Below are 25,750 nucleotides of genomic sequence, written 5' to 3' on the forward strand. Positions count from 1 at the left end.
ATCCAAATCCATTGTCTATTGGGTGGCAGGTCATCCACACTGAAAGAATATTCCATGGACAAGATAGCCAAGCTCACTCATACCAGCCTTGGTACCAGGTGCTGTATTTGCCTGAGGCCACACAGCAAGACTTGAACCCAGATGTTCTCATTTCAAATCTAAGTCTCTGTCCCCCAGGCCATGCGTCTAAAGTCAAGTTGGATCATCATCTAGTGGTCTCTCTTGATTGGAACTACTATTACTACTAGCTGGCATCATTTTCGGAAGTTTTCTATGTGCCAGGCATTGTGCTGAAAGTCTTTACATCTAACTTTCCCAACGACCCTGGAAGTGATTCCGTAATTATCTTCATTTTACTACTGAACACACTGAACTCAGGTTAAATAACTTGTTCAAGGTCACGCAGATGCTAAGTGTCAGACTAGGACTTAACCCAGGTTGACTCCAAAGCTCATATTCTGAACCACCAAGCGAAACTATTATTTTAAAGATGACCAAGTCCTGAAAAACTATCTCTGCACCGACCCTCGTCCCAAGTGTCAAGCAGGCAGGTATTCCCGGCCCTGACGCGTGCGCAGACTCCACCTACCGCCCCTCCCTTCCTCCTGTCCTCCTCAAATTGCGCAGGCGCGCTCCCCCTCCGAGGCTGCTGGGTGGAGCCGGCGCGGAGGCGGGGCCGGCGTCGGGCGGGGCCGTGGGGAATCGCGTCAGTGCGCCACTGCGCGTGCGCGGGGCCGGAGCCCTGGTCCTCAGAGGAGGCCGGCGATGGCGGCGGCCGGGGGTGCTTCGCCGGAGCCAGCGGCTGCGGAGCAGCCGGCGGAGCTGCCTGCCTCGGTGCGGGCGAGCATCGAGCGGAAGCGGCAGCGGGCGCTGATGCTGCGCCAGGCCCGGCTGGCGGCCCGGCCCTACCCGGGGGCGGCGGCGGCTGCGGCTACCGGAGGTTTGGGCCCTGGGCGGCGCCTGCCGCTTCCCTCTCCTGCGGGCCCGTGCCGCGTCGCGGCTGTGGCATCTGCGCGCGGACCTTCTCGTCGTCCCAGGGGGGAATGTGCTCCGCGGGCCTTGTGGAAGCGGGCTGTCCAAGAGCCCGGGCGATTCCGCGTAGACCCAGGCCTCCCGGCCCCGGGCCGGCCTCCCTCCCCCGGGCGGTCCCTGTGGTCCCCTGCGTGGGGATGCAGCGCCCTCGCCGCCGGGAGGTGCTGGGCAGTGCCGGCCGGCGCCTCAGCCTGCCTTCCGGTTCTTTTCCCGCAGCGCCCCACCAGCCCCAGGGTGGCCCTTGTACACAGCTCGTGGACTTGTGACTCGTTCAGTAGTAATCCTGCCTCTGCTCCCTCGCCGTGCATTCAGCAGGCGGCGATTGAGTGCATATTCCGTGCTGGCACAGTGCTTGCTCGTGCTGGGCGTCCCGAGGAGCAGCCGGACGTTAGCTACGGCCTTCGTGGGCTGACAGTAGCACCTGGTGTGCTTCACATTTTTCAGATTAGCTAGTTTGATTCTCAGAGCTAACGTGGAAAATAATTAGGGCAGAGTTGCATATCCGTGTGTCACTGCGGTGGTAATTGAGGACCGGAAAAGGAAGGGGGTTTGCTCAGGTTCATCCCAGCAAGTGCACAGGCTCATCGTGGCCAGAACTCAGGTCATTGACATTGGGTTCACGGCCTTTCCTTGCCCCCGGCTACCTCTGCTGTACTGGCATCTCTCACCCTTGGGAAGAAAGGCTTTTATTCTTGTGTCTGGATCCTCTTGTCTGAATTTCATCTTTCCCTTCTCTCAGGGCAGCTCTTAGCTGCCTGTCTGTCATGTATTTGTGTACGTACGTATGCGTATATGTATCTACCTATCATGAAATTCTCCGCTGGGGTCAAGCAGTAATCTCCCTGGAGTACCTAAAATATCGTTAGGTTGACACGCAGTTCTTCAGGATTGCCTCTACGACTTGAAGCACATGTGTTCCTAAAGCTGTATCTTATACTGTGTGAATAGTTGAGCACGGTTCAGAGCTGTGCATGCGCTACCCCTTTTCGTCAGCCAGAAGTAGGGCAGCGTGAGAAGAGTCTGAGGCTGGCTGCATGTCTTTATACTCATACTGACACTGATTCTGCAAGTTCCAGCCACCTTTTTTTTTTTAAAGATTGGCCCTGAGCTAACATCTGTTTCCAATCTTTTTATTTTCTTCTCCCAAAGCCCCCCAGTACATAGTTTTATATTCTAGTTCTGAGTGCCTCTGGTTGTGCCATTTGGGACGCCACCTCAGCATGGCCTGATGAGCGGTGCCACGTCTGCGCCCGGGATCCGAACCGATGAAACCCTGGACTGCGGAAGTGGAACATGCAAACTTAACTATGCGGCCACGGGGCAGCCCCTCCAGCCACTTTTACTGGTTCTCATCTTTTCTGCTTTCTAGTGGTTTTCTTTTTGTTCCTGTCTCAATTTGAGGCATTCTGGAGTCAGGACTGAAAATTGTTTGTTTGCATTGATTAATTCATATTCATGCTTCCATAATGGTTTCTAGATCTGTACTAAATGGCTGTGGAACAGGGGTGCAAAGTAGAGCATAAACTGGTATTAAACTTCTGATCATGGAAAGCAAGGTAGATTGAATGTTCTGTAAGATTTCTTAGGCAGTTACCCAAGAACTGAACCGTGTTGTAGCATTGCATATGCCTGCTGTCTTTGAGAGTTAGGTGGGTGCTGAGATTTTTATCTTTGCAGTACTTTTATTTCAATGTACTGTATAATTTTCATGTTCTGTGTGTGCTGTGACATTTGCCGTGCAAAAGACTGAGAAGAACCTGCTTAGAATGTGGTGCTAAGGGCCTGGGGAAACATAGCAGCAGACAGAAATTGGGCTTTGTTTTTGGCATGATTTAGCATTGTTCAGGATCCTGCTCAAGTTATAGCCTTGACTGCACCAGCTTCTCTTTTTTTCTTGCTGAGGAGGATTAGCCCTGAGCTAACATCTGTGCCAACCTTCCTCTACTTTATATGTGGGTCACTGCCACAAGGCAGCTGACGAGTGGTGTAGGTCCACACCTGGGAACCACACCTGGGAACCAAACCTGTGAACTTAGGCTGCCAAAGTGTAGCACGCCAAACTTAACCACTAGGCCACAGGGCCAGCCCCTCCAGCTTCCCTCTTAATTCTCATTGCCCTCACAGTCATTCCGGTCATCTGCTACACTATTCGTGAAGTCAATATTCTGGTAGATTCGTCTCTTTCTATCCATCCAGTGGCTATTCATGGAATGCCTAACTGTTTCTTAGAACTAGAGATAAAATCACTGTCTATTGGCGGGATAGAGAGAGATGAGCAGGCAATAGAGGATAGAGTATGAGAACTGCTGTTGACAGTAGAAACAGGCATCTTATCTAATCCCTTTATTTAACAGAGGAAGAAATTGAGGCCAGAGAATGGGAGTAACTTAAGCAAGATGATACATATTAAATTTCTTATAAATTATAAAATGACTTATAACATGCATTAACATGTAAAATGCACTCGTCTGAATTTTACCTCTGTAAATGCTCATGTGAACACCACTGCGATCAACATAGACACATTTTCAGAACGTTAGAAGGTTCCATAATGGCACTTCCTAGTCAGCTTCCCACACTCAGAAGTTCCTACCGTTCTGACCGTTTGGTTAAGATTATCTCCTTTGAACTTCCTGTCAATGGAATCGTGCAATGTCTGGCTGCTTCTGCTCGACGTGATATATAAGAGATTCATCCACGTTGTTGCACGTGGTGGTAGTTTGTTTATCTGTAATATTCTTTCATATTGTTAGACCACAGTTTTTCCATTTTCTCTTTGATGGCTATTTGAGTTTGCAGTTTGGGGCCATTATGAAGAAGACCTTTGCGAGCATTCTTGTGTATGTCTTTTGGTGGACATGTGCACTCATCTCTATTGTGTATATGCCTAGAGATGGAGTCGCTGGGTCGTAGGGGAGGTGTGTGTTTAGCTTTAGTAGATATTGCCACACAGTGATTGTAGCAGTTTAAAATCTCACCAGCAACGTATGAGAGTTCCGGTACTCCACACCCTCACCATTTGAAATTGTCAGTCTTTTTTATTTTGGGTATTCTGGTAGGAGTGTAGTGATACTTCATTATGGTTGTAAGTTGTATTTTCCCAATGACTAATGATGGTGAGAACTTTTTCATGCCCTTACTGGCTATTTGGATATCCTCATTTGTGAAATCCCTATTCAGATCTTTTGCCTGTTTTTTTTTTTTTTTAATGTTGGGTTGTCTTTCACTGATATATAGGATTTCATTACATATTCTGGGTATAGTCCTTTGTCAGATAGACATGTTGCAAATAGCTTCTCCCAGTTTGCATCCTGTCTTTTCACTTTCATAATGGTGTCTTGTGATGAACAGAAGTTCTTATTTAATCAAGGACAGTTTAGCAATTTTTTCTCTTATGGTTAGTACTTTTTGTGTCCTGTTTAAGAAATTTTTGGCTACCTGAAGTTCTTGAACTTATTCTCCTATGTTTTCTTCTAGAAGCTATATTGTTTTAACTTTCACATTCAAGACTATGATCCATTTAAAATTTTTTTGTCTATATTATATGAAGTAAGGTCAAAGTTCATTTATTGAAAAGACCGTCTTTTTCTCACTGTTTTGTAGTGGCACCTTTGTCATAAATCCCAGCACTATTTATTGAAAAGATTATCTTTTTCCCATTGAATTGCCTTGGAGCCTTTGCTATAAATTAAATGACCAAATATGTGTAGGTCTATTTCAGGACTCTTTCTTCTATTCCATTGGTCTCTTTGTGTCAGTTCCACAGTGTCTTTAATTGCTGAAGCTTTACAGTAAATCTTTAAATCTGGCAGTGTAAATCCTCCAATTTTGTTCTTCAAGGTTATCTTGGCTGTTCTACATTCTTTGTATTTACATATACATGTTAGAATCAGCTTTTCTGCTCCTACCTCACCCCCCTCCCTACCGACCCCCACAACTGTTGGGGTTTTGACTGGGATCACATTGAATCTTTAGATAAATTTGGGAGAATTGACATCTTTACAATATCGAGGCTTCCAGTCTGTACCTGGTGTACTTCTCCATTTATTTAAGTCTTTGATTTCTCTTAGTGGTGTTTTCAGTGTGGAGGTTTTACACCTCTCTTCCTAGGTGTTATTTCTTAATTTTAATTGTAGCTTCTTGTGGCCATCCTACATACGTAATCACATGATCTGTGGCTAAAGACCCTTTTACTTCTTCCCCGCATTTATGCCTGTTGTTTTCTTGCCATGTTACACTAGCTGGGACCTTCAGTGTAACGTTGGATAGAAATGGTAATAGTGCACATCCTTGTCTTGTTTGATATATATGAAATTTGAACAGAGTTCCTGTTTATGCACAAGGGAACATATGGGCTCACCTAGTTCAATTGTTGACCACTTTTTTTTGTTAATGATGCTTTATTTCACCCATTCGTTTTTGTTTGTTTGCTTTTTCCTTCTTCTTCTCTCCTAAGCCCCCCGGTACATAGTTGTATATTTTAGTTGTGAGTGCTTCTGGTTGTGGTATGTGGGATGCCGCTTCATCATGGCCTGATGAGTGGTGCCATGTCCGTGCCCGGATCTGAACTGGCAAAACCCCAGGCTGCTGAAGCGGAGCGCGAGAACTTAACCACTGGGCCATGGGGCCAGCCCCAGTTGTTGACCACTTTTACTTACTTTTTGTAGGTGTGGCTAATGTAAAAGCAGCTCCAAAGATAATTGACACAGGAGGAGGCTTCATTCTGGAAGAGGAAGAAGAAGAAGAACATACAATTGAAAAAGTCGTTCATCAACCAGGTAAAGTGTGTTTTCGGAAAATTAGTATCTAGATTGATCATTTTGAGTGACACGCATAATTCTTTGCAAGGTGATGTTAAATAATGCCACACTTATTTTAGTCAGTGAGCAGATTAGTTTTATAAGAGTGATAAAGTTTGGCAGCTTTGCTAGCAGATTAAAAATTAAACAGATTAGGCAATGATTAATTTAACTTGTGGTTTGTGTACTTAGGTTGACGCTCTCTGTTGTTTTATAATGGCCAGGGACAGCCAATATATTGACTGATAGAATAAACACTCAAAATCATTTTGATAGGTTGAAATGAGGGGCTAGAACCCAAGAGATAAAATTTAGAACATTCTTTTATTTACATTTGGAGGAAAAAGTGGTTTACAAAGTATAAGATAGGGAGACCTGGCATAAAAAGAATATAATATTATTTAAGGTTAAAGTTTTGGTAAATCACTTAGACATATATATTCTCTGGGTGAGGATACTTTCACACTCTTTGAAAAAGATGGTTTTATTTGATTGTAAGTTTTATAGCCAATAGTGTAATATAACAGCTTAAAAAACCCACTCCAGTTTCAGCCGCAGCACCGGAAGTGTTGTGTATTCATCAAGGTTGGCAATAGTCCTGTTCTATTCTGTGTGTGTCTAAACTGTTGTTTTCAGAAGCTGACACTTGAAGGACTAAAATATTTTTCAGTTTGGGTGCCATATTTTAAGAGGAATATGGACATGGACAAGTGTACAGGCCCAAAACAAGGTTGTCAAAATGGACATCTTGAAATTGACATGTGAGGAACAGTTGTCAAAGCCGGTCAGATTTAACTTGAGAACACTTCCAGCTGCCTGCTAATGCAAGAGTCATCGACCTAAACACTGGCTAGGAGAACTTCAGACTTACTGAGAGAGCCAGTTGTGTAGGATCAAGATCTTTAGCGAGGTATTTGAAGTCCTTAAAAAAAATCTAGCTTTGCCCTACCTGGAGTAGTTTCTTTGCTGGTGTTGAGGATGTGTAGCTAAGGACAGTCTCTCCTCTCCAGAAGTTTACAACCCAGTGGCTGAGACAGATGAAGAGGAGGAAGCTATTGGCTCTGTTGGTAGTCGATGGGACAGAGGGAGAGAAAAAGTTTCCCATTTGAAAGTGCATTCTGTCTTTTCTCTCCTCTACTGTTGCCTTGTTCTTTACTGCTTTTTTCTGTGTTATGTGTTAGTGCCTGTCTCCCCTGTCTGTGAACACCTGGGACTAATCTCCCTCATACTCTCAGCAGTGCTGTGGTAGGCCGAATAACGGCCCCCAAACATGTCCACATCCTAATCAGCCTGGAACCCGTGAATATCTTACCTTACATAGTCAAAGGGACTTTGCAGATATGATTAAGCTTAAAGACGTAGAGATGGGGAGATACTCTGGATTATCTAGGCGGGCCCAGTGTAATCACAAGGATCCTTAAAAGTAGAAGAGAGAGGCAGAAGGTGGGGGGGATGTATTATGGAAGAAGCCAGAGTGATGTGAGAAGCTGCTGTTGCTGGCTTTGAAGCTGGAGAAAGGAAGTCATGAGTCAGGGGTTGCAGGCAGCCCCCAGAAGCTGGAAATGGCAAGGTCATAGATTTTCCCCTAGAACCTCCAGAAGGGAGGCGGCCCTGCCGACACTTGACTTTAGCCCCCTGAGACCTGTGTCACACTTACAAAGTGGGACCTGTAAGATAATAAACTTGTGTTATTCTAGCCACTAAACTGGTGGCAATTTGTTACGGCAGCAAAACAAGTCTAACACAAGCACCTTAATGTGGTTTGTGTTCAAGTACTTGATGAGTTGGTAGTTTTTTTCCTTTATATTACTTCCTTTTTCTTTTTTCCTCTTAAAAAATGTTTTTAGATAAATATAAGATTAGTTAATCACAGTTTTGTCTTTTATGTAAGTGTATTTGTGTCAGGCATAAAATACCTGCCAGTAAGCTAATAAAATAGAGAAAACTGTATTGTTCTGGTGCCGAAAAGGAAACGTAAAGACTTGCTCTTCCTTCCTTCAGGACCCGTTATGGAGTTTGATTATACGATATGTGAAGAATGTGGTAAAGAGTTTATGGATTCTTACCTGATGAACCACTTTGATTTGGCAACTTGTGACAACTGCAGGTACTTCTTTTATTTCAGACAATGTTCTCAATTGCTCAAGTTTAATGTTTGCATATAGGTTTAGGGCAAAACAATAATTCGATGCATTTGGGTTTAACATTTTCTTAGTAATTATGATTTTTGTCTTGGGAGTTTCCTAAAATTTCTGTGGTTTTTATTTGCGAAAGAAATAACAGGAAGCCTGTGCATATCAAAGTTATGATAGGCCACATTAATAGGAAGGATGCCCCTGCCTCTGCCATAGTCCTTTCCTTTCTGCTGGCCTGGGTTGGTTGGTTGGTTGGTTGGTTTGTTTTTACCACCTCTCAGTAGCAGGTTCCTAACCCTGCCCTTCCTCCAGCCCCTGAGGATCTCCCTGTTTCTGACTTACTCCTGTGTGTGTTGACACCTTGGTCAGAGGACTGGGGCCTTCAGTGAGAGGAGGGGGTGAAAGCTGTCCAGCTACTCCTCTGGGATTCCCCAAACGCTTCTTTCCCTTCATTTTTCACTCTCCTGAACAGGCAGGGAAGAGAATAAATGAGGGAAAAATCACATTCTTCTGTCATTCTTTTTCTTCTTCACCTAGACTTTATCTTCTTTTTATATCACCCCAGAATAATCCTTCTCACTCCACGTGGTTCTCCTGTCCCTACTGTTTACCTCAGCCAAGTCCTGTGTTGGGGTCTTTCACACCTCAGATCCTCTCTTGGATTCTTACCTAGCCCTCTTATCTGTTCCCTGTTTCCACTTCTTGTACCTCGAGGCCTAGATCAACTCCTCACCTGCCTGGAGGACCTGCCATTTCAGAGTTCCTGCTGCAGACATTGGGGGCATCACCATCGACTTGTTGCTGAGTAGGATCTTTAGAAGATAGAATGGGAGATGTCTCTGGTCTCCTGATCAGATCTGTAACTGGAAATGCTCTGGCACCCATTGGAATTATAAATCATCAACTCTATTCCCATCAACACACAATGTCATTGATGTACACAGTAGTTGAGGTCCACAGTATTCTTGTTCTCCTTAAAGTACAGATAGCTTTTGGGAACTGAATTTCCACATATAATCTTTTTTCCATGAGAAAATGGAAGCAACTGATGTATCAATTTAAAGAAAGTTGTGTAGTGGTCTGGAAAAAATATACTTCTTAAATTTAAACATAATTAGGAACACAGCCCTCCATTCTGTTTCCTTTTGACATCTTCAAAGATTATAATTTAGGTACAGTGTAGTTTACCTGTCCCCTCTTTTAGTTTATACTTCCAAATTATTTAGCTTTCTTAAAGTTATTCCCAATTTTAAGTCTCTTCTCCCTGCACTATACCTCCTCTTCAGTATTCACCATTTCAGTAAAGGCCAAGTTCATTCATTGGCTGTTTCTCTTCTATCCCATGTTTAATTCCAGGTCCGTTTGTCTGTTCAAATCATATCCTAAACCCATCCACTTTTCACGCTGTGTCCCGCTGCTTACCACCTCACACTAGCCCACCATCAGCTCCTGCCTGGACCACCAGAGTAGTAGTCTTCTAACTGGTCTCCTCCCCCTACTTTTGCACCGTTAGTCTCTCCTGCATATAGCATTTTACTCAAAACTCTCTAATAATGGTTTCTAATCCATTTAGAATAAAGTTGTCTTCATCATTGCTTACAAGGCCTCTGCTTGTCTCTGACTTTACTTCCCATCACTCCTCACCATCCCTTAAAGCGTTCTAGTCACACTGGCCCTCTAGCTGTGAGCTCCAGTTCCAAAGCACACTCCTGCCCTCAAGTCTTGGCACTTGCTGTTCTCTCTGCTAGGAATGTTCTTTCTCAGCTATTCAGAATGTGCTCTGGCTTCTTAAGGGCCCCACACAAATGTCCCCTCATCAGTGGCCGTCTCTGATTACCCAGTCTATCTGAGAAATTTTTTTTTTTAAAGCTTTTTTTCTTTTTTTCTTTTAAAGACTGGCACCTGAGCTAACAACCGTTGCCAATCTTTTTTTTTTTTTTTCCTGCTTTATCTCCCCAAACCCCCCCGTACATAGTTGTATATCTTAGTTGTGGGTCCTTCCAGTTGTGGCATGTGGGACGCCGCCTCAGCGTGACCTGACGAGCAGTGCCATGTCCGTGCCCAGGATCCGAACCCTGGGCCGCCGCAGCGGAGCGTGCAAACTTAACCACTCGGCCACGGGGCCGGCCCCTATCTGAGAATTTCTATTCCTTTACCATGCTTTTATTCCTTTATAGCACTTTTATCTGTCATTATGTTTACTTATTGGCTGTCTTCTAACTAGAATGTAAGCTTCATGAAAACAGGCTTTGTTTTATTCTTTGTTGTATTCCTAGTGCCTTGAACAGTAGCTGGCATGTAGATGGAAAACAAATGAATGAGGAGAACTATGTAATTTACTGTGTCTCCATTTTTGCCTTGGGTTCGAAAAAGCTTAGAGCCACCTGGAAATTTGCTGTGTTGGGGCAGTTGGACCTTGCGTATTTATATTCCTTATATCCTGCCCATCCTGATTTTCTGCTTTAATTTATATTTTCTTACTCACTGAGTCTTAGTTCTCATTTATATTTGCTGTACTCTTATAAGTCCTTTCAAATCCTTTATGAAAAGAGGGACTTTAAATAAGTAGAGAAGAAATTCTTCAAATGTGAAATGACGTGGATCTTCTGCTGATATAACTTCTCAGAATAAGTAAAAGAGAAAGTATTTTTTGTTAGAATTTTTGTGCTGCAAATTTGACTAGAATAGGCAGGAAGAGTTGTCAGAAAAGTATTTTATATGTTCCTTTTGGCATGCATGCCCCTAGGTTGTTGGGCTATTTGAAAACTTAGTTTATTTGAAATAACTAACTTATATAATGGGCTTAATTTGTTTTCAGAGATGCTGATGATAAACATAAGCTTATAACTAAAACAGAAGCAAAACAAGAATACCTTCTGAAAGACTGTGATTTAGAAAAAAGAGAACCAGCTCTTAAATTTATTGTGAAGAAGAATCCTCATCATTCACAGTGGGGTGATATGAAACTCTACTTAAAATTACAGGTCTCTAACAAGTTATATTCAGTCATTTTAAACTCTGGGTCAGGTGAAGTTTTAAAAATGAACTCATTATAATTAGTTTTCGCTTACAGAGAGTAAAAAGCTCCCTTTCATTTTGTTGTTTTACATGAGTCATAGTCACACATAATGACATTTAGTAATATGTTTTCTTATTTTGCTTTTTGGTGTGGCACTTTGGAGCAAATATGGCACCATTGGGTGATGTTAGTACAGTTCAGAAACTAAGAGAGCTTGGAGTAAGAGTCGGTCCTCGTTTCCCTGCACATCCATCCACTCTCCAAAGAAAATCTAAAAAACAAGTTGAAGAATTTCACAAATGCCTAAAATCTCACTCCACCTGGGAAATACTCATCTGGAACCCTGTCGAGTGCCCGTGTAACTCTAGTGTGTCTCTGAGCAGATCTCAACCCCTCTTGCTGCAGTTGTGTTATAGGTGTGCTGAGTGTTACCCCCTGAGCGCCTCGGGCGGCCGGAGTGCTCAGGATGCTGCTGAGTCACAAGCAGCCTCCTGTGTCTAGCCCAGAATGGTACACATAATATTCTTTTTGCGCCATTACATAAAAAATATTGGGAGGCATTGCTTTAGAGCACAGTTTGAATTAGAATATATGAGAAAGTACTAGTATCTTCAGATAAAATTAAGAAGCCACATTGTAAAATCAAACACATACTGAATTTCATTAAATATAAGATGCTATCAATTAGAAGATTCATGTGAAAACAATGAATCAGAGAAACAGTTACAGTCAGAGGACAGCTTTCCTCTTTACAATCAAATTCAGCATACATTTCCTGATGGTTTCATAGGTTTGCATAGAGGGATTATTAGAGTTGGTTCTTATCAATATTTAAAATCTTTTAAATTTCAAATATTTATAAAATTGCACTTGAATTAGATCATTCTTTGGTGCCTGTGGAATTAATAATTATAACTTTATAATATTTTACAACTCTGAATCACAACTAATTTAAACATGGATTCTGTGTTGTAGATTGTGAAAAGGTCTCTTGAAGTTTGGGGTAGTCAGGAAGCATTAGAAGAAGCAAAGGAAGTTCGACAGGAAAACCGAGAAAAAATGAAACAGAAGAAGTTTGACAAAAAAGTAAAAGGTAAGAGGCTACATTAATGTGATGGACTGTGTTTTACTGCTGAAAGCCTTTAGCTAAGTTCTTCCTGTTTAAAGATAGGATGTCATCAATAGATTGGAATTTTTTTTTCATAGATTGAGGAAAAAAAGACTTAGGTTTGCTCTCAGTAGGTTGGTGTTTGAGCTGTCAGTGCAAACCTCACGGTACTGCAATTCTAAGAGGCATGTAAGCGCTCATCCTAAAGTGCATCATAGTTTTATATAGGAACAATGGTAGGATCAGGGATGGATCCCTGGTCAAGGATTTGGCATCAGTTCAATCTTAAATAGGACCAATAATGTTATAAAAAGCAAAGATATCCACCAGCAAACCTCTCCAATTGCTTAAAATGAAAAAATCATGCCTAAGTCTTAGTCATCTAATTTAGCAGTTAGAAGAAACCTTCTAGTGTCAGCTAGTCTAATCACTTTTATTTTATATATGAATAAAAGACAAAGAAAGGTAGAGTGACTCGTTACATAGATAGTTATGAGAGAGTTGGCACTGGAACCAGCCTTTCGTGTCTGAAAGTCTGCAAGGTACATTCCTCCTTCTGTCCATACCTCTGTCTATCCACGTGACTATCATTCCTTTGTCCATGTGTCTCTGTATTTATTCGTCTGTGCATCCATCCACGTGCGCCTATGTGCGTAAGTCTGTCCATTCATCCACCCATCCATCAACACATCCACTAATTCCTGAGTGTCAGCTATGTTCCAGGCACTGTGCGAACATCAGTGCTGGAGTCGTAGCTTGTCAGAAGAGAAGGACTGGTACACTTAAAGTCATAATAGCGTGTAGTAAGTATTGTGATAGTGATGGACACAGGGCGCTGCAGGAGCACAAAGAGCACTTTTTCCTATATCACAGAATCCCTAAAAAGAGTCTTAAAAAGTAGGCATGGGTGTTTTTCATAAAGTAACTGTAGAGTGCCAGTGTGGTGTAAAGTCTATGTAGGTAGCACCTATTTTATGCATATACAGGGTTCTACATATACTAAATGGATCCATTTAAAAAGAGTGTCTTAACCATAATAAATACTTTCACTTATGTTTTTAGGATTTAGAAGAGGTTTTGGAGGGTGAAAGAAGATAGCTCAGATGTCTTAACGAATGAAAAACCAAAAAAAAAAAGGAAAATTGAGTGTAAGCCTGCCTTGTTTCTTCTTTGTGAGGGGATTTCCCCCTCTTTTCATTACTAAGAGTAATTCAGGTGCAGTGAAGAAAAGTTAGAAAACTACAAAGAACTTCTACTCTATGATTCTACTGTAGAGACAATCGATAGTAACATTTTAATGTCTGGTTTTTCAGTTCTTTTCTATGGACAGACCCTTTAGAAATATTTTTTATAAAAATGGAAGTACTGTTGGACATTTTTGAAGGTTATCAAGACAAGCCTGTGATAAACATCTTTATAGGCATCCTTATATAAGTTAGAGTTACTTAAGATATCAATGCCTAACTCAGAGGGTAGGCACACTTTATGTGGAGAGGTTTCCTATAGCAAACTATGCCATAGAAGAGCGTTTCATTGAAGAGTCTTTCCAAAGTGAGCCACTGCTGCACTGCTGCCTTCAAAAATTCTTGCAAGAACCACCTGAGAGGATTTGGAAAGACTTCATTGGAATTTGGTCCTTTTCTTTCCTCTTTTTGTTGTTCTACCCCAGCCCTTCCGCTCTTCCAACATCAAGGAGAGCCTTGAAGGATAAAGTAACAAAAAGCATCTTAAGGGTGTGAGAGAAGAGGGCATATTTAGAGGGTCATTCCCTATGAGCCTAGGGTTTCATTAGCCTCAGCTGGCCTGCCCCACCTCAGTACTTCCCCTCTCTGCCGCCGTAAACCACTTTCCTGGTGGTGGTGTGATACACACACAAATACATGGATAAAAGAACTAGAAACTTGTACCTGCAAAGTGAGGAAACATTTCAAGAAGGAAGGCTATCTGTAATTTTTTATTAGATAGTATTTCTGTAGTTTGGTCAAGACGTCATCTGAAGGTGACTAAATTCCTATGACTTGACTAACCATAAAAGATTATGGCATCTGTTTTATGCTTTTTTCTTTAAAAATTCTATTAAGGGAATATAGATGAAATGTTAGTATGAGTAAAATGTTTCTTTTAAGATTTACACAATTTTTATAGGTATTTTAAAAGAAATATAAACTCAGATATAATTGGCTGTTCTCACTCTACTGTCATGCATCACTTAACGACAGGGATACGTTCTGAGAAATGTGTCGTTAGGCAATTTCATTGTTGCGTGAACCTCAAAGCCTGCACTTACACAAACCTAGATGCTATGGCCTACTGCACACCTCAGCTCTGTGCTACTGATCTTACGGGACCACCAGTGTACATGCGCTTGGTTGTTGACCAAAATGTCGTTATGCGGCACGTGACTGCATTAAATTGCTGCTATTAATCACGAGTTAAGCTACTATAGATTTTCCTCATCCTTGAGGAATTCAAATTTACTCTGAATTTTTTTCTCAGAACTTTTTTTGGAATTTTTTCCACAAGACTGGTTTCTTTAAGTTCATTTCTTGTTGGGATGAAGCATGTCTTTTGAGGAAATTTTTCCCGGTGGTTACATGAGTGGTATATTTTCTAAGTCCCTACAAATTTAAGAATGTTTTTCTGTTTCTTCTGCATGTGAAAACCTGAGTTCTCTCTCAGTTGTATAGACATTACTCCATTGTCTTCTGGTGTGTAATGTGCGAGGTCAAAGCGATGCCTTCTTTAATTATGGCTTCTTCTCGTTGATTTACTTTAGAGGTTGGTGGATATGCTCCTGTCCTCCTGAATAGGCCACAAAGGGCTGAGAGTGGAGGAGACACTGTAGAGAGTAGAAACAAGGAGCTTACTATGCAGTTTGCCCAGAAGGCTCAGGACAGAGGGCAGTAAAAGCAAGTCTAAACGTTTTTTAGTTGAAAAGAAATTGGAACCTGGTTCCTCTTGGTCTTCTGATTTTGATCCACAAAGAAGCTGACACAAAGTTTACTTCTTTATGGAAAGGTAAGAGATTACATTTACCTGCTTTTAGAATATGATCTACTTTAGCAATTTGAGAAAGAATTGATCTTACTATAGAAGAAAATTATCAATAGTGTAAGATATAAAAATATAGACAAGGTGAAAGACAAGAAAGAACTTTCTTGTCAGCAAATTCAAATTGTTCTAGAGCTCTTAGATCCCAGAAGGCAGAAGTAGAGATGACGGCATCGCTGCTGCCCGGTTTACCTGGAGTTCAAAAAATGCACTATGTGTTGGCTTTGATATTGGATGGGAACTTTCCATAGTGCAAATACACAGAACGTCTTGGGTTTGCATGCCTCCTTTCCACAAATAAGGTGGAGATAGGGTTTTTCTTTAAAAGTTATAGGGTAGTCCCCCATATCCAGTGGAAGTCTGAAACCAAGGATAGTACTGAACCCTATCTATACGACGTTTTCTTCCTACACATATATACCATGATAAAGTTTAATTTATAAATTAGGCACGGTAAGAAAGTAACAATAACTGATAATACAATAGAACAATTATAACAGTATTCTGTAATAAAATTTACATGAATGTGGTCTCTCTCTCAAAGTATCTTACTGCATTGTACTCACCCTTCTTGTGATGATGTGAGATGATACAGTGCCTAGGTGATGAGATGAAGTGGGCGGAATGATGTAGGCATCGTGACGTAGCTTTAGGCTACTCTTGACCTTCTGAGGAGATGTCAAGGAGGATGATCCAGCTATGATGATGTCGGTGGTTGAATGTCAAGAGCAGACACTGTTGATGGTTGGGGATCCAACAAAGGGTGATTCACGTCCTGGGAGGGATGGAGGGCCACGGTGCATGAGATTGCATCCTGCTACTCAGCAGCACACAATTTAAAACTTAGAGTTTATTTCTGGAATTTTCCATTTAATATTTTTGGACTGCACTTGACCACTGGTAACTGAAACTGCAGAAATTAAAACCCAGATAAGGGGGAACTACCGTACTCAGCTTTCTCTTAGTACTGGTAGAGGTTTAGCCTTCTAAAAAAACGGAAAATTAATCTTCATTGTTTGTTACTCTGCACTTTTCCCACCAAAAGAAGTGGGTAAGAAAATCCTATTTTGGGGGCCCTTCTGAGTTTGTGGACATTTCACGTCCTGGGCCTGTGGTTGTATTTATGACTGTTTTCAGGCTTCTCTCGGAGAGTGTGAAGGACAGCTTCCTGTTGCTCTGCTTCAGTTTATGGAGGACAAAGTCAGAGCAAAGCATCACGTGTTCCTTTGTCATTTCCTTGTGACTTTTCCTGTGTCACACTGCCCGCCCTCCCATCAGGTATTTAGGGGCATCTGGTCTCCCTCAGCTAGTTCTCTGATAAGTTTACCTCATGAGCAGCATTGGGCTTCTGTGAATATAGGCTGCCTCTTTTGCAAAATGAAGATATTAAGCCAAATAAAGTGCAAGTTTTAGAGGGTATAAAATAAATTTTTCACTGAAACACAAGGATTTACGGGAAATTTTTTTTTTTAATTCTTAACTTCTTTGGGTAAAAGGTATAAGCAGTCTCTAAAGATATCGTTAGCAAGACTGGTTGCCATGAACATTGTTACAAATTTCCAGGAGAGGCAGTCCCCAGCTTTCCGGGTTGTGAAATTCTCGGCCAGTGGGGCTCGGAGGATGTAACACGGTGGCCAACTCTTTGGCTCTCTGGCTTCAGTCAGGCTTTCAGGGCCGCTTGGCTCCACCCTCCCAGCCCAGGGCTTCCTCAGCTCTCCAGGGCCTGTCACCCTTTCTTCCACTCCTCTGAAGTCTCTGACCTTTCTGCCTTCCTCTTCTCATTCTTAGCAGTAGGTAGTTGACCTCTACTTTACAGAGTTTTAAGTGCTTAAATGAAGTAATGTGAAAAACTTTTTAATCTTTATTTAAACAAATTTGTGATTTCACCAGATGTTGACATTTTGCCAGTTTGCTTTTCTCTCATTCATACACACGTTTTGCTGAAGCATTTAAAGTTAACATTGCAAACATTGTGATTCTTATCAATACTTCATGGTCTCTCCTAAAAACAATGGCATTCTTTTACATAACTAAAAGACGACGACACTCGATAAATTTAACATTCCTGTAATGCTGTTATCTAGTATATAATCTATATTTATCTTTCCCCACTTGTTCCAGTGTCCTTTATTAGTTGTTGGATCCAGGGGCCAGTCAAGGATGATGCGTATCTTGTCTCTTTTTCTTTAGCCTTTTTATCTTTCATGATGTTGGCATTTTTGAAGAGTCCAGGCCACCTGTTTTGCGGGACATCCTTCCGTTTGGATTTATTAGCAGCTTTTTTCCTCACGATTAGATTCAGGTCAGACATCTGTGGTAGGAATACTTGCTGGTGGCGTGTCCGAGTGCGTCACGTCAGAAGACACAGGTGTCAGTTCTCCTCTGAGAGACAGTCCATTTGACTGCTTCATTAAGGCCGTGTCCGCCACATTTCTCCGTCGTAAAGGAACCCTCTTCCCTTTGTAATAAGATGTCTGTGGGGCGACGCGGACACAACGTGAACATCTCATTTCTTAAGTTTCACCCAGTGGTTTTAGCACACCAGGGTGATTCTTGCCTGAGTCACTTCTTATTGGGGTGGATTAAATGGCGATTTCCTGTTTCTGTTATTCTTTCTACAATTATTTGGCTTCTTTTGGAAAGAAGTTCCTTTTTTAGTACCATCTGGATTCATGGCTTCTACACAAATCACTTACAGTCCATTCCTGTCATTATTCATTTTGATGCTCAAATTGTCCCAAATTTGGCCAGTTGAAGCCCCTTCAAACTTGCTCCTGTCTTTTTTAAGTTTTTATTTGGAAATAATTTCAAATTTACATAAAATTGCAAGGATGAGAATAGTACAAAGGACACTCATATATCCTCTACTCAGATTTACTTAACACTTTCTGCTGTTTGCATTCTTTCTCTCTATATACGCACACACGCATTTTTTTCTGGACTGTTTAAGAGTAGGTTGCATACATCATCACCTTTGCCCCTAAATACTACAGTGTATATTTCCTAAGAATAGGAATATTCTCTTACAAAACCGAAGTAGAGTACTCATCTTTTTATCTAATCTGTCATCCATATTTTAGTTTTGTTAGTTGATTCAGTAATCCCCTGTATAGTTTTTCATTCTAGTACAGGATCCAGTTCAGAATCAGGTATTGGCTCTAGGTACCAAGTCTTTCTGAATTTCTTTCTTCTGGAATATTTTCACAGCCGTTATCTTTTATGACGTAGACATTTTTGAAGAAGTCTCTTTCCTTCCTCTGCCCTGCCTTTTTAGAAGTGTTTTTTCATTTGGGGCTTTTCTGATGTTTCCTGATGGTTGGGTTCAGGTTATGCATTTCAGGCCGGGGATGGTACATAATTGATGTGTCTCAGGGCATCACATCTGGAGGCGTACGATGTCCATCTGCCCTCAATGGTGATGTTATTGTTTTTGATTTGATAAGCGAAAAAAAATTGTAAGACCATGCACATATCTTGCTTCTCGTTAACACTTCTCCCTAGATTTAGCCTCCATCTGTGGGTGGTTCTTGTCTGAACCAGTCTTTAGTATGATGGTTGCAAAACTTGTTTTCTAACTTCAGTGTTCCCTCTGCATTTAACCTTTGGGAAGTCAGCGTTCTTCAATATCCTTTTCCCCCATTTGTTTAGTATTGGTGTGCATGAATTCATTCCTGTTCTTCTCAATGGCTTTTGGTTCATTTCTGTCCTTAATTATTTTGGCACTCAACTTGCCTCATATTTGGGCCAACAGGAATTTCTTCAAGCTACCTCTGACGGCTTTTTGACATGTCATTCATTGAGCACTCCTTTCTGCTTTCTAGCACAAACACACGTTTGTCTATATTTTTGTCTTCATATATATATATATATATATATATATGTAAATTAAAACCTTGAGTTCACACTGATATACCCAGTTCTAACCCCAAATTTTAGGGTTTCTTCTAGTTTTCTCCCTTTCCTTATTTGTAACTCTCTTCCCTGACAGAAACCTGATTCCCATGATGTTTAGTGTAGTTATGTGCTGAGTGCCCCTGGATGCGACTGATTTCCCATCAGGTCGCTGCCTCCTCTGCAGGGACACCCTCTTTACCCTTCTTGGGCTCCCCCTGCCTACCACGGGTGCCTGCTTTATTATGGCTTTAGGACTGGATTGTTCAGGAAGGGAAAGAAGGGCAAGAAAATGACAAACATCAGTGTTTTTAATAATTCCTTTCTAGCACAAGTTTTTCCAGGAGTGTCTAAAATAGTAAAGATTTGGCTTTACTCTTGACTAACTGAAGGATGGGAAGAAAAAGAGATAAAGTCTGTACAAAACCTATGTTCATTTATGACCAGCTATGGCTAGTGAGCTAGATTTTTTAGAGCATTCTTTTAGTGTTAAGAAAATAATTTTCTTCTCTCTCTTGCTAAGTTTGCATAATGCTCACATTCGGCAGCGGTTAGCTTAGCAGTGACTGAGATGCAGTCAGATTTTGAGAGATGTTCTCAGTGGGGCAGTTGTGGTCAGGATACCTTACATCTGAACAAAATTGAAAAGTAGGTATTAGAACTCAAACAGGAGACATCTTCCTGTCATTATCTGAAACCATGAGGCATCTGTGCAGTTCTGGTCAGCATATCATTTATGGCTTATTTAGAACATGTCCTAAGGTAAAATAAAACAATAAAAGGCATTCCAGATATGTCTAGAAAAATTAGAGTTCTTCAGAATACGAGAGGCTATAGGAATAAAGACTAGAGTTTGGATAAACGTCATTTTCCCCCTAGGTTGGAAACTGTCTAGAGGTGTACACATGAAAATAAAAGATAAAGTGCTTTTCGTACTGGAGGGATGAACAGGCAGCACGCTCAGTGACTAAGAACAGGGACCTGAGCTCCACTGTGCCTGTGACACCAACTGCTTGACCTTAGGCACAACTTAAGTAACTTCTGTGCCTTAGCTTTCTCGCCTGTCACTGTACTTATCTCAGAGTTGTGAGGATTAACTGTGTTTATATACAAAGTGCTTAGTACAGTGCCTGACACATACCCTAGTGTGTGTGTTTATCCTCTTGATGTAATACAGGCTGAAAATACAAAGACTCAAGCAGCATTTGGTACTACTTATCATAGATCTAAAATGGATAAAAGAAAACGTGTGATTACTTGGTATACATTGATTTTTATGGTTGAGATTATAGAAGTAATTGTCATACTCTCCCTTAGGTAGTCAAAGACAGTGCTGGGCTCCATGGATCACTGGTCAGAATAGAAAAATGTAAATAATTAGTGTTGCTTTTTACTCAAACTAGAAACTGAGAAGTTATTAGCTTGTTAATTTCCAATTAACACTAAGGATTTGGTTTCTTCAGATAATATGCAATGTGAAGTTTTAAAATGTGATTACTCAGTTGCTTTTCAAAGCATCCAACATAATTCTCTTCTTTGTAAGATGCTATTTTAACATGATGTAGTGGGAAAAGTTCTAAACATTGGAAATGAATGGCCTGGGTTCACATGCTATTTCTGCTCAGTTTCCCTTCCTACAAAATAAAAGGAAGTAAAATAAAACTCTGGTTCTTTCCAGCTCTTAGTAGTAGGTGAGTCTTATATTTAGGTTGTGCCTTGCAATAATCATTAGCACCCCCTCTCCTAGAAGAGTGCTCCCATTTTATAGGATAAGGAATAGACTTAAGGGCAGTTGCACAAGCACTTTTTCTAAGATGAAACATCAGTACAGTAAGAGTTCTTGGCTTTCTAGTTTTCTTGCAAGCAAAGCTTTACTTGCCTCTTGTAGAAGTACTTCCTGACTTATTTGGAACTTAAAAATGCTCCTTGTCCTCAGTCATCCAGCTGACTCCCCTCTCCTCCTGTGGCATCCCGTTTTCCATGGTCAGCTGCTGGAACAAACCCTGTTCTTTTACTCATCTGAACTTGGCTTTTCGCTGTCCCTCTAACTCACATACCCGATATTTCTGAATCCCCCATTTCACACGACTTCAACAATTGGCATGAATGATGTCACAGGCCAAACTGGTAAGGTAAGAAAGTACGCTCGCCAAGTATGTAAAATCAGTTTTGATTTGTTATAAAATTAAGGTATAAACCATATTTGGTTTAAACACACAACACACACAGCTGAAAGGCTGATGGATTTTTGGATTCAGCCGAATAGCACCACTGAAACTGGCTTTTATTTTTTTTCTTAGAATTACGGCGAGCAGTCAGAAGCAGTGTGTGGAAAAGGGAAACAGTTGCTCATCAACATGAGTACGGACCAGAAGAAAACATAGAAGATGACATGTATCGGAAGACTTGTACTGTGTGTGGCCATGAACTGACATATGAGAAAATGTGACTTTTACTTAAGCGATCTGTTTTACAGTGTTTTGTATTTAAATAAGGGAAGTTTAGATTGGTCCTGTTCAAAGTTAACCAAAATGTAACATGTCCATAGATGAATGAAACCCTTGTATAAATAATGCTTCAGTAATATCTATGTGGTGGCTTGGGAGCAAGTTTAAGTCTGGCAGGTCAGGTGTGGATAAAATACTGGGTCTGTGATCGTTTTTTTTCTACAACAGGGATGGGAGCTGAGTGGTAGACTGGGTTCAAAAGTGTTAGGTCAGAGCCAAAGTTGAGAACTAAGAAACCAAGGCAAACCCTACACTGAGGCAGGAGGAAGAGCTTGTAATCAAGGCAAAAGCTGGCTGAACTGGATTCTCACCCCAAGAACCAACAGGGATGGTGGCAGACCACTGCACCCCAGGGGCTGGGCCAGGTCTCCAAGTCAGGGAGCTACTGCTGGGACAAATCCTGACCAACAGTAGGACTAAACAATGAGCTGTGGGAGCCTGACCCTAACATTAATGTCTAGATAGCTCTCTTCAAAGACGGATTCAAGTGGAAACCAGCTATACTGTTTGTGGATCAAAGGTGCTGACGGTAAGTTTATCATAACCTGCTGTCGTTTCCTGAGCACTTACCTTGTGCCAGGCGAGCACTGTGCTGAGTGCCTTCCAGGTATTCTCATTTAATCCTGGGAGGGAGGGCCACTCGCTTCTGTGCTTATTTAGCACTTCTAAAGGAAGTGAGAACCTACAACCTGACATCATCCAGACATCTGGATCAAATTGAGCTAGCCAAATTTTCCCCATCTTGTCAAAAGGATCACAAGGTAGTCACAGCTAGTAAGAGGATTTGATCCCATGAGCTTGATTATAGGGTCTATGCATTTTTTTTGGACAAAAACAAATTCAAGTTAAAGTGGATATTTTCAAGTTGTTCTTTGACATGACTTATCCTACTGCTACAAATAGAAGAAAGAGGAAGTGTACACATTTTTCTTTCTAGATCGATCAGCTCTTGGAGTTTATGCTTGAAGAAAGGTGAACGTCAAAACAAGTCAAACCCAAATAGGCTTGAGACTATAATTACTAATTGTTCTCTGTAGGAGTATTCAATACAGAAATGCTTAATCGATTTATCGTGTGTTGGTTTATTTAATGTGCTATGCTCAATACTGCAGCTCAGTAAAAACTGATCGGAATGGGCAGCAACACCTTCCTGGGACAAAAAAAGCTTCCAGCTTGGTGATAACAGAGTAACTAGGGGTTCAGCTGCTGACAACAGCATTACTGCACTGGGAGATAACAAGCCCTTGAGCCACATAGATCTAGGTTCAAATTCCACTTCCTAGCTGTGGACCTTGGGTGAGTTACTCCATGGGCCTGTTTCATCTGTCAGATGTGCATAATAATCCATTTCTCAAAGGACTGTTGTGAGAATTAAGTACGGTGAATTTGTAGCATCTGGCATGTAACAGCCACTCGATAGCATGTTATCATCCAGATCACTATAGTTACAGACTTGCCTAGCTGACATATGCTTCTCTTCACTCTTCACCGTCATCAATTTGAGACAGTCCTGGTATCCAGATAGCACTGACAGCCAAATCTGCTCTACGCTCTTTCCTCATCCTTCATTTTCAGGTATAATTACAGATTAGTAAGTTATACAAATCACTACTAAATACTTTCCAGGAAAAGCAAGCAAACTTATCTTCATATGAACTGCTGTCTGAAGAATTCCTGGAAGGGAGATTTAGGATCAAGGAAAACAAAGTATATGTTCACTTTGACAAAAGCAAGTTAAATGGCATCAGTACTGTTTAAGAGAATATAGCTTTATTGTAAGGTATGATGTACAGTGACATGCCATTCTTTTGTCTGTGTGAGCTTCATTAGTGGGAACTCAACTGCTGAATGTTTGCTCTTGCACCTCTATTTCTTTGACATTCCACCTCTAGTTCAGTTTTCCCTTATACCTCGCTGTCAGACTGGGACAAGGCAGGGTCACATCTGTGAACAGTCGTTAGAAGCAACCATTTACACATGAAGAGAAGATCCAAGAGAAGGGAAGTGAAAACCTAGAAATTCTTCTAGGATTTGGATCAAGTGTAACTAGCCAAACTTTGCAATACATTGTGAAAGATTACAAAGTTTAGAGTCAAAGTTACTAAAGCCTTAACTGGTTAGCCTTTGGCTTCTTGAGGACAGGAGCCATTTCTAACTAATTACATAGTTTGTGGGAAAGAGACACAATAAACAAAAGAATATTTAGCCAAGAACCTGGGTGACTAGTCCCCTTTCTGCTAGTAACTTGTCATGCAACCTTAACCTTGTGAATAATTACTTCTTGGCTTAAATGGTATGGTATTTAAAAATCTATTCCCATCTATCGAGTAGACTATATTCTGCAGCCACTAAATGTACAGTAAACCAGAGACCACATATCAATATGGGAAATGCTGAATGCATTATAAACTTAGGATGTGTTAAGTTCAAAAAAGATACTTATGTTATACAAATGCACAAAAACACCACCAGTTGTGGGATTACTGGTAAACTTGTTTTCTAAAGTTTAATGGAAAAAGTCTAAAACTGCTAGAAATTTGGAATGTCAGATAATCCCTTATACCTGTATATTATCTTACAATGTACTCTCATTTATTATCTTAGTTATGCCTCAACACCATATAGGAAACAGGCTCAAGAATTAGTAGTTACTTGGACCAGCTTCCAGAGAAACAAAATCCAAACCTACATCCAATTCCAAATGTAGTTTTGGCCAATCTAGCTACTTCTGGTTCCACTTTAACATGTAACTCACTATGTGACCTTGGACAAATGTGTCTCAGAGGCTAGAGGCAATGACCAGGTGCTCTAAGATAATGGTTCCCAAACTCATCTGCACACTGGAATCAACTGGGGAGTCTTAAGAACTACCCATCATGTCTGTCCCCTGCCATCAAGGACTGTAGTTTAATTAGAAAAATAACTTTAAATTTAGATTCCCAGGTGATTTATGTTCAGACAAATTTGGGAACTGCTATTCTAAATAGTAACACTCTTATAATAACAAGTAGTGTTAAAATACTACACTTAAAAATATTTTGAAGAGAAAATTTCAAATGGAGGTAAGTACACCTTCAGTAAGAAATCACCAACTTTAAAGTAGACTGAGATGATAAATCATGAAATACCAAAGTTTACAAAACATATTTTTAGTTTTATTTCAGCCATGTTAGGTTACCCATGAGCTGTGAAGAGCTATGCTACTTGATAAGAAACCCATCAGTTCTATTTACTACTTTGTAAGCTTGACCTCTAGTGTTTCACAAACCTCAAATCAGTTATCTTTTGTGCCTTAAGGAGAAAAAATAGCAATCAGAAAAGTTGTATCTGTCACATATATAGTACATCCTATGGTCACTGTCACATTATTGTCATTAGGGAATATTTGCTAAAGGTAATCAAAGCCATATTCTTTACTGTCCTCCCCGTTTCCTTTGATAAGTGAAAGGATGCTACAAGCAAGCAAGCATTCAAACCATCAAAAATAAGACAAGTTATTTTGAGATTTAAAAAAAAATCTTGACATGAGGGGAAAACAACAACCCTTAGGCCTGCAGGGCACAGAACTGCTGGAACACAGCCAGGATATGAGGGTCTAACTCAGCAGTGAAGAGCAGGTTCTCCAGGGTCACCATGTACTGCTGGATTATCTGGTGATGCTGCGGACACAGAAAACGGGTGTTTAGGTCAGGGAAAATCTCATAAGCAATCCTGCAGAGCACTTCCCTCAGCAGCCCTCCCACGCTGTGGAGTAGGGGAATAGGGCTCTGCTGATAGGGATAATGGGCCCCTGAAAAGCTCCAACGTGAAGACAACGTAGAGGGAAATGAGAAAAAAAGGATGTTTCTTAATATCAATAACTTTTAAAACTCCCATTCTGACCAGCTTCCATGTAAACGCAGTTAGTGCTGTGAGGCAGTGGCCGCAGTGTCTGGTGCTACTACGGTTACAGACTAGGTTCAGCGGGGTCCCCCCCTCATCAGGACAGAGCACAGTATCACTTTTTAAAAGTCGCCTAGATAGGGACTGACCCAGGAGACTGGAAAAAAGACAGGGAAGGTCCCATGTTACAAATAAGAACAGCAAGATTGCTACTGCTCAGGTTAAAACCACAGTCTGTGAAACATAAAAAAAATATTTTGGAATCCTTTCCTTATTTTGGTTAGAACACAGCTCTTAGCAAAAGAAAAAAAATTTTAACAGATCAT

The 25,750-nt window shown here is 41.1% G+C and overlaps 2 protein-coding genes across 9 annotated transcripts in view; one reads left to right on the forward strand and one right to left on the reverse strand.

Moving 5' to 3' along the window:
• Nucleotides 1–684: 684 nt before the first annotated feature.
• XPA (XPA, DNA damage recognition and repair factor) lies at nt 685–22,608 on the forward strand. 4 transcript variants are annotated; one of them, XR_006533308.2, is made up of 8 exons: nt 695–940; nt 5,700–5,810; nt 7,833–7,938; nt 10,785–10,950; nt 11,961–12,078; nt 13,156–13,241; nt 14,870–15,111; nt 21,336–22,608. XR_006533308.2 is itself a non-coding variant. In XM_044779168.2 (7 exons), the coding sequence occupies exons 1-6, from the start codon at nt 766–768 to the stop codon at nt 15,083–15,085; spliced, it is 738 nt and encodes a 245-aa protein (XP_044635103.1). In that variant the 5' UTR covers nt 704–765; the 3' UTR covers nt 15,086–15,111; nt 21,336–22,608. The 4 variants fall into 4 exon arrangements, 2 of the variants coding, with proteins under 2 accessions (XP_014715236.1, XP_044635103.1); XR_001401067.3 differs by lacking the exon at nt 13,156–13,241 and having other exon boundaries at nt 704–940; XM_044779168.2 differs by lacking the exon at nt 13,156–13,241 and having other exon boundaries at nt 704–940; nt 15,024–15,111.
• Nucleotides 22,609–23,290: 682 nt separating this feature from the next.
• NCBP1 (nuclear cap binding protein subunit 1) overlaps nt 23,291–25,750 on the reverse strand; it is a 48,375-nt gene continuing 45,915 nt past the window's right edge. For all 5 annotated transcript variants that reach the window (XM_070519148.1, XM_014859746.3, XM_070519149.1 and 2 more), the window contains exon 23: nt 23,291–25,201. In XM_070519148.1, the coding sequence (XP_070375249.1) occupies nt 25,088–25,201 (114 nt within the window). In that variant the 3' untranslated portion in view covers nt 23,291–25,087. The remainder of the gene's footprint in view (nt 25,202–25,750) is intronic.

This window comes from Equus asinus, chromosome 10, assembly GCF_041296235.1.
Source record: "Equus asinus isolate D_3611 breed Donkey chromosome 10, EquAss-T2T_v2, whole genome shotgun sequence".
NCBI classification, from domain to species: domain Eukaryota; kingdom Metazoa; phylum Chordata; class Mammalia; order Perissodactyla; family Equidae; genus Equus; species Equus asinus.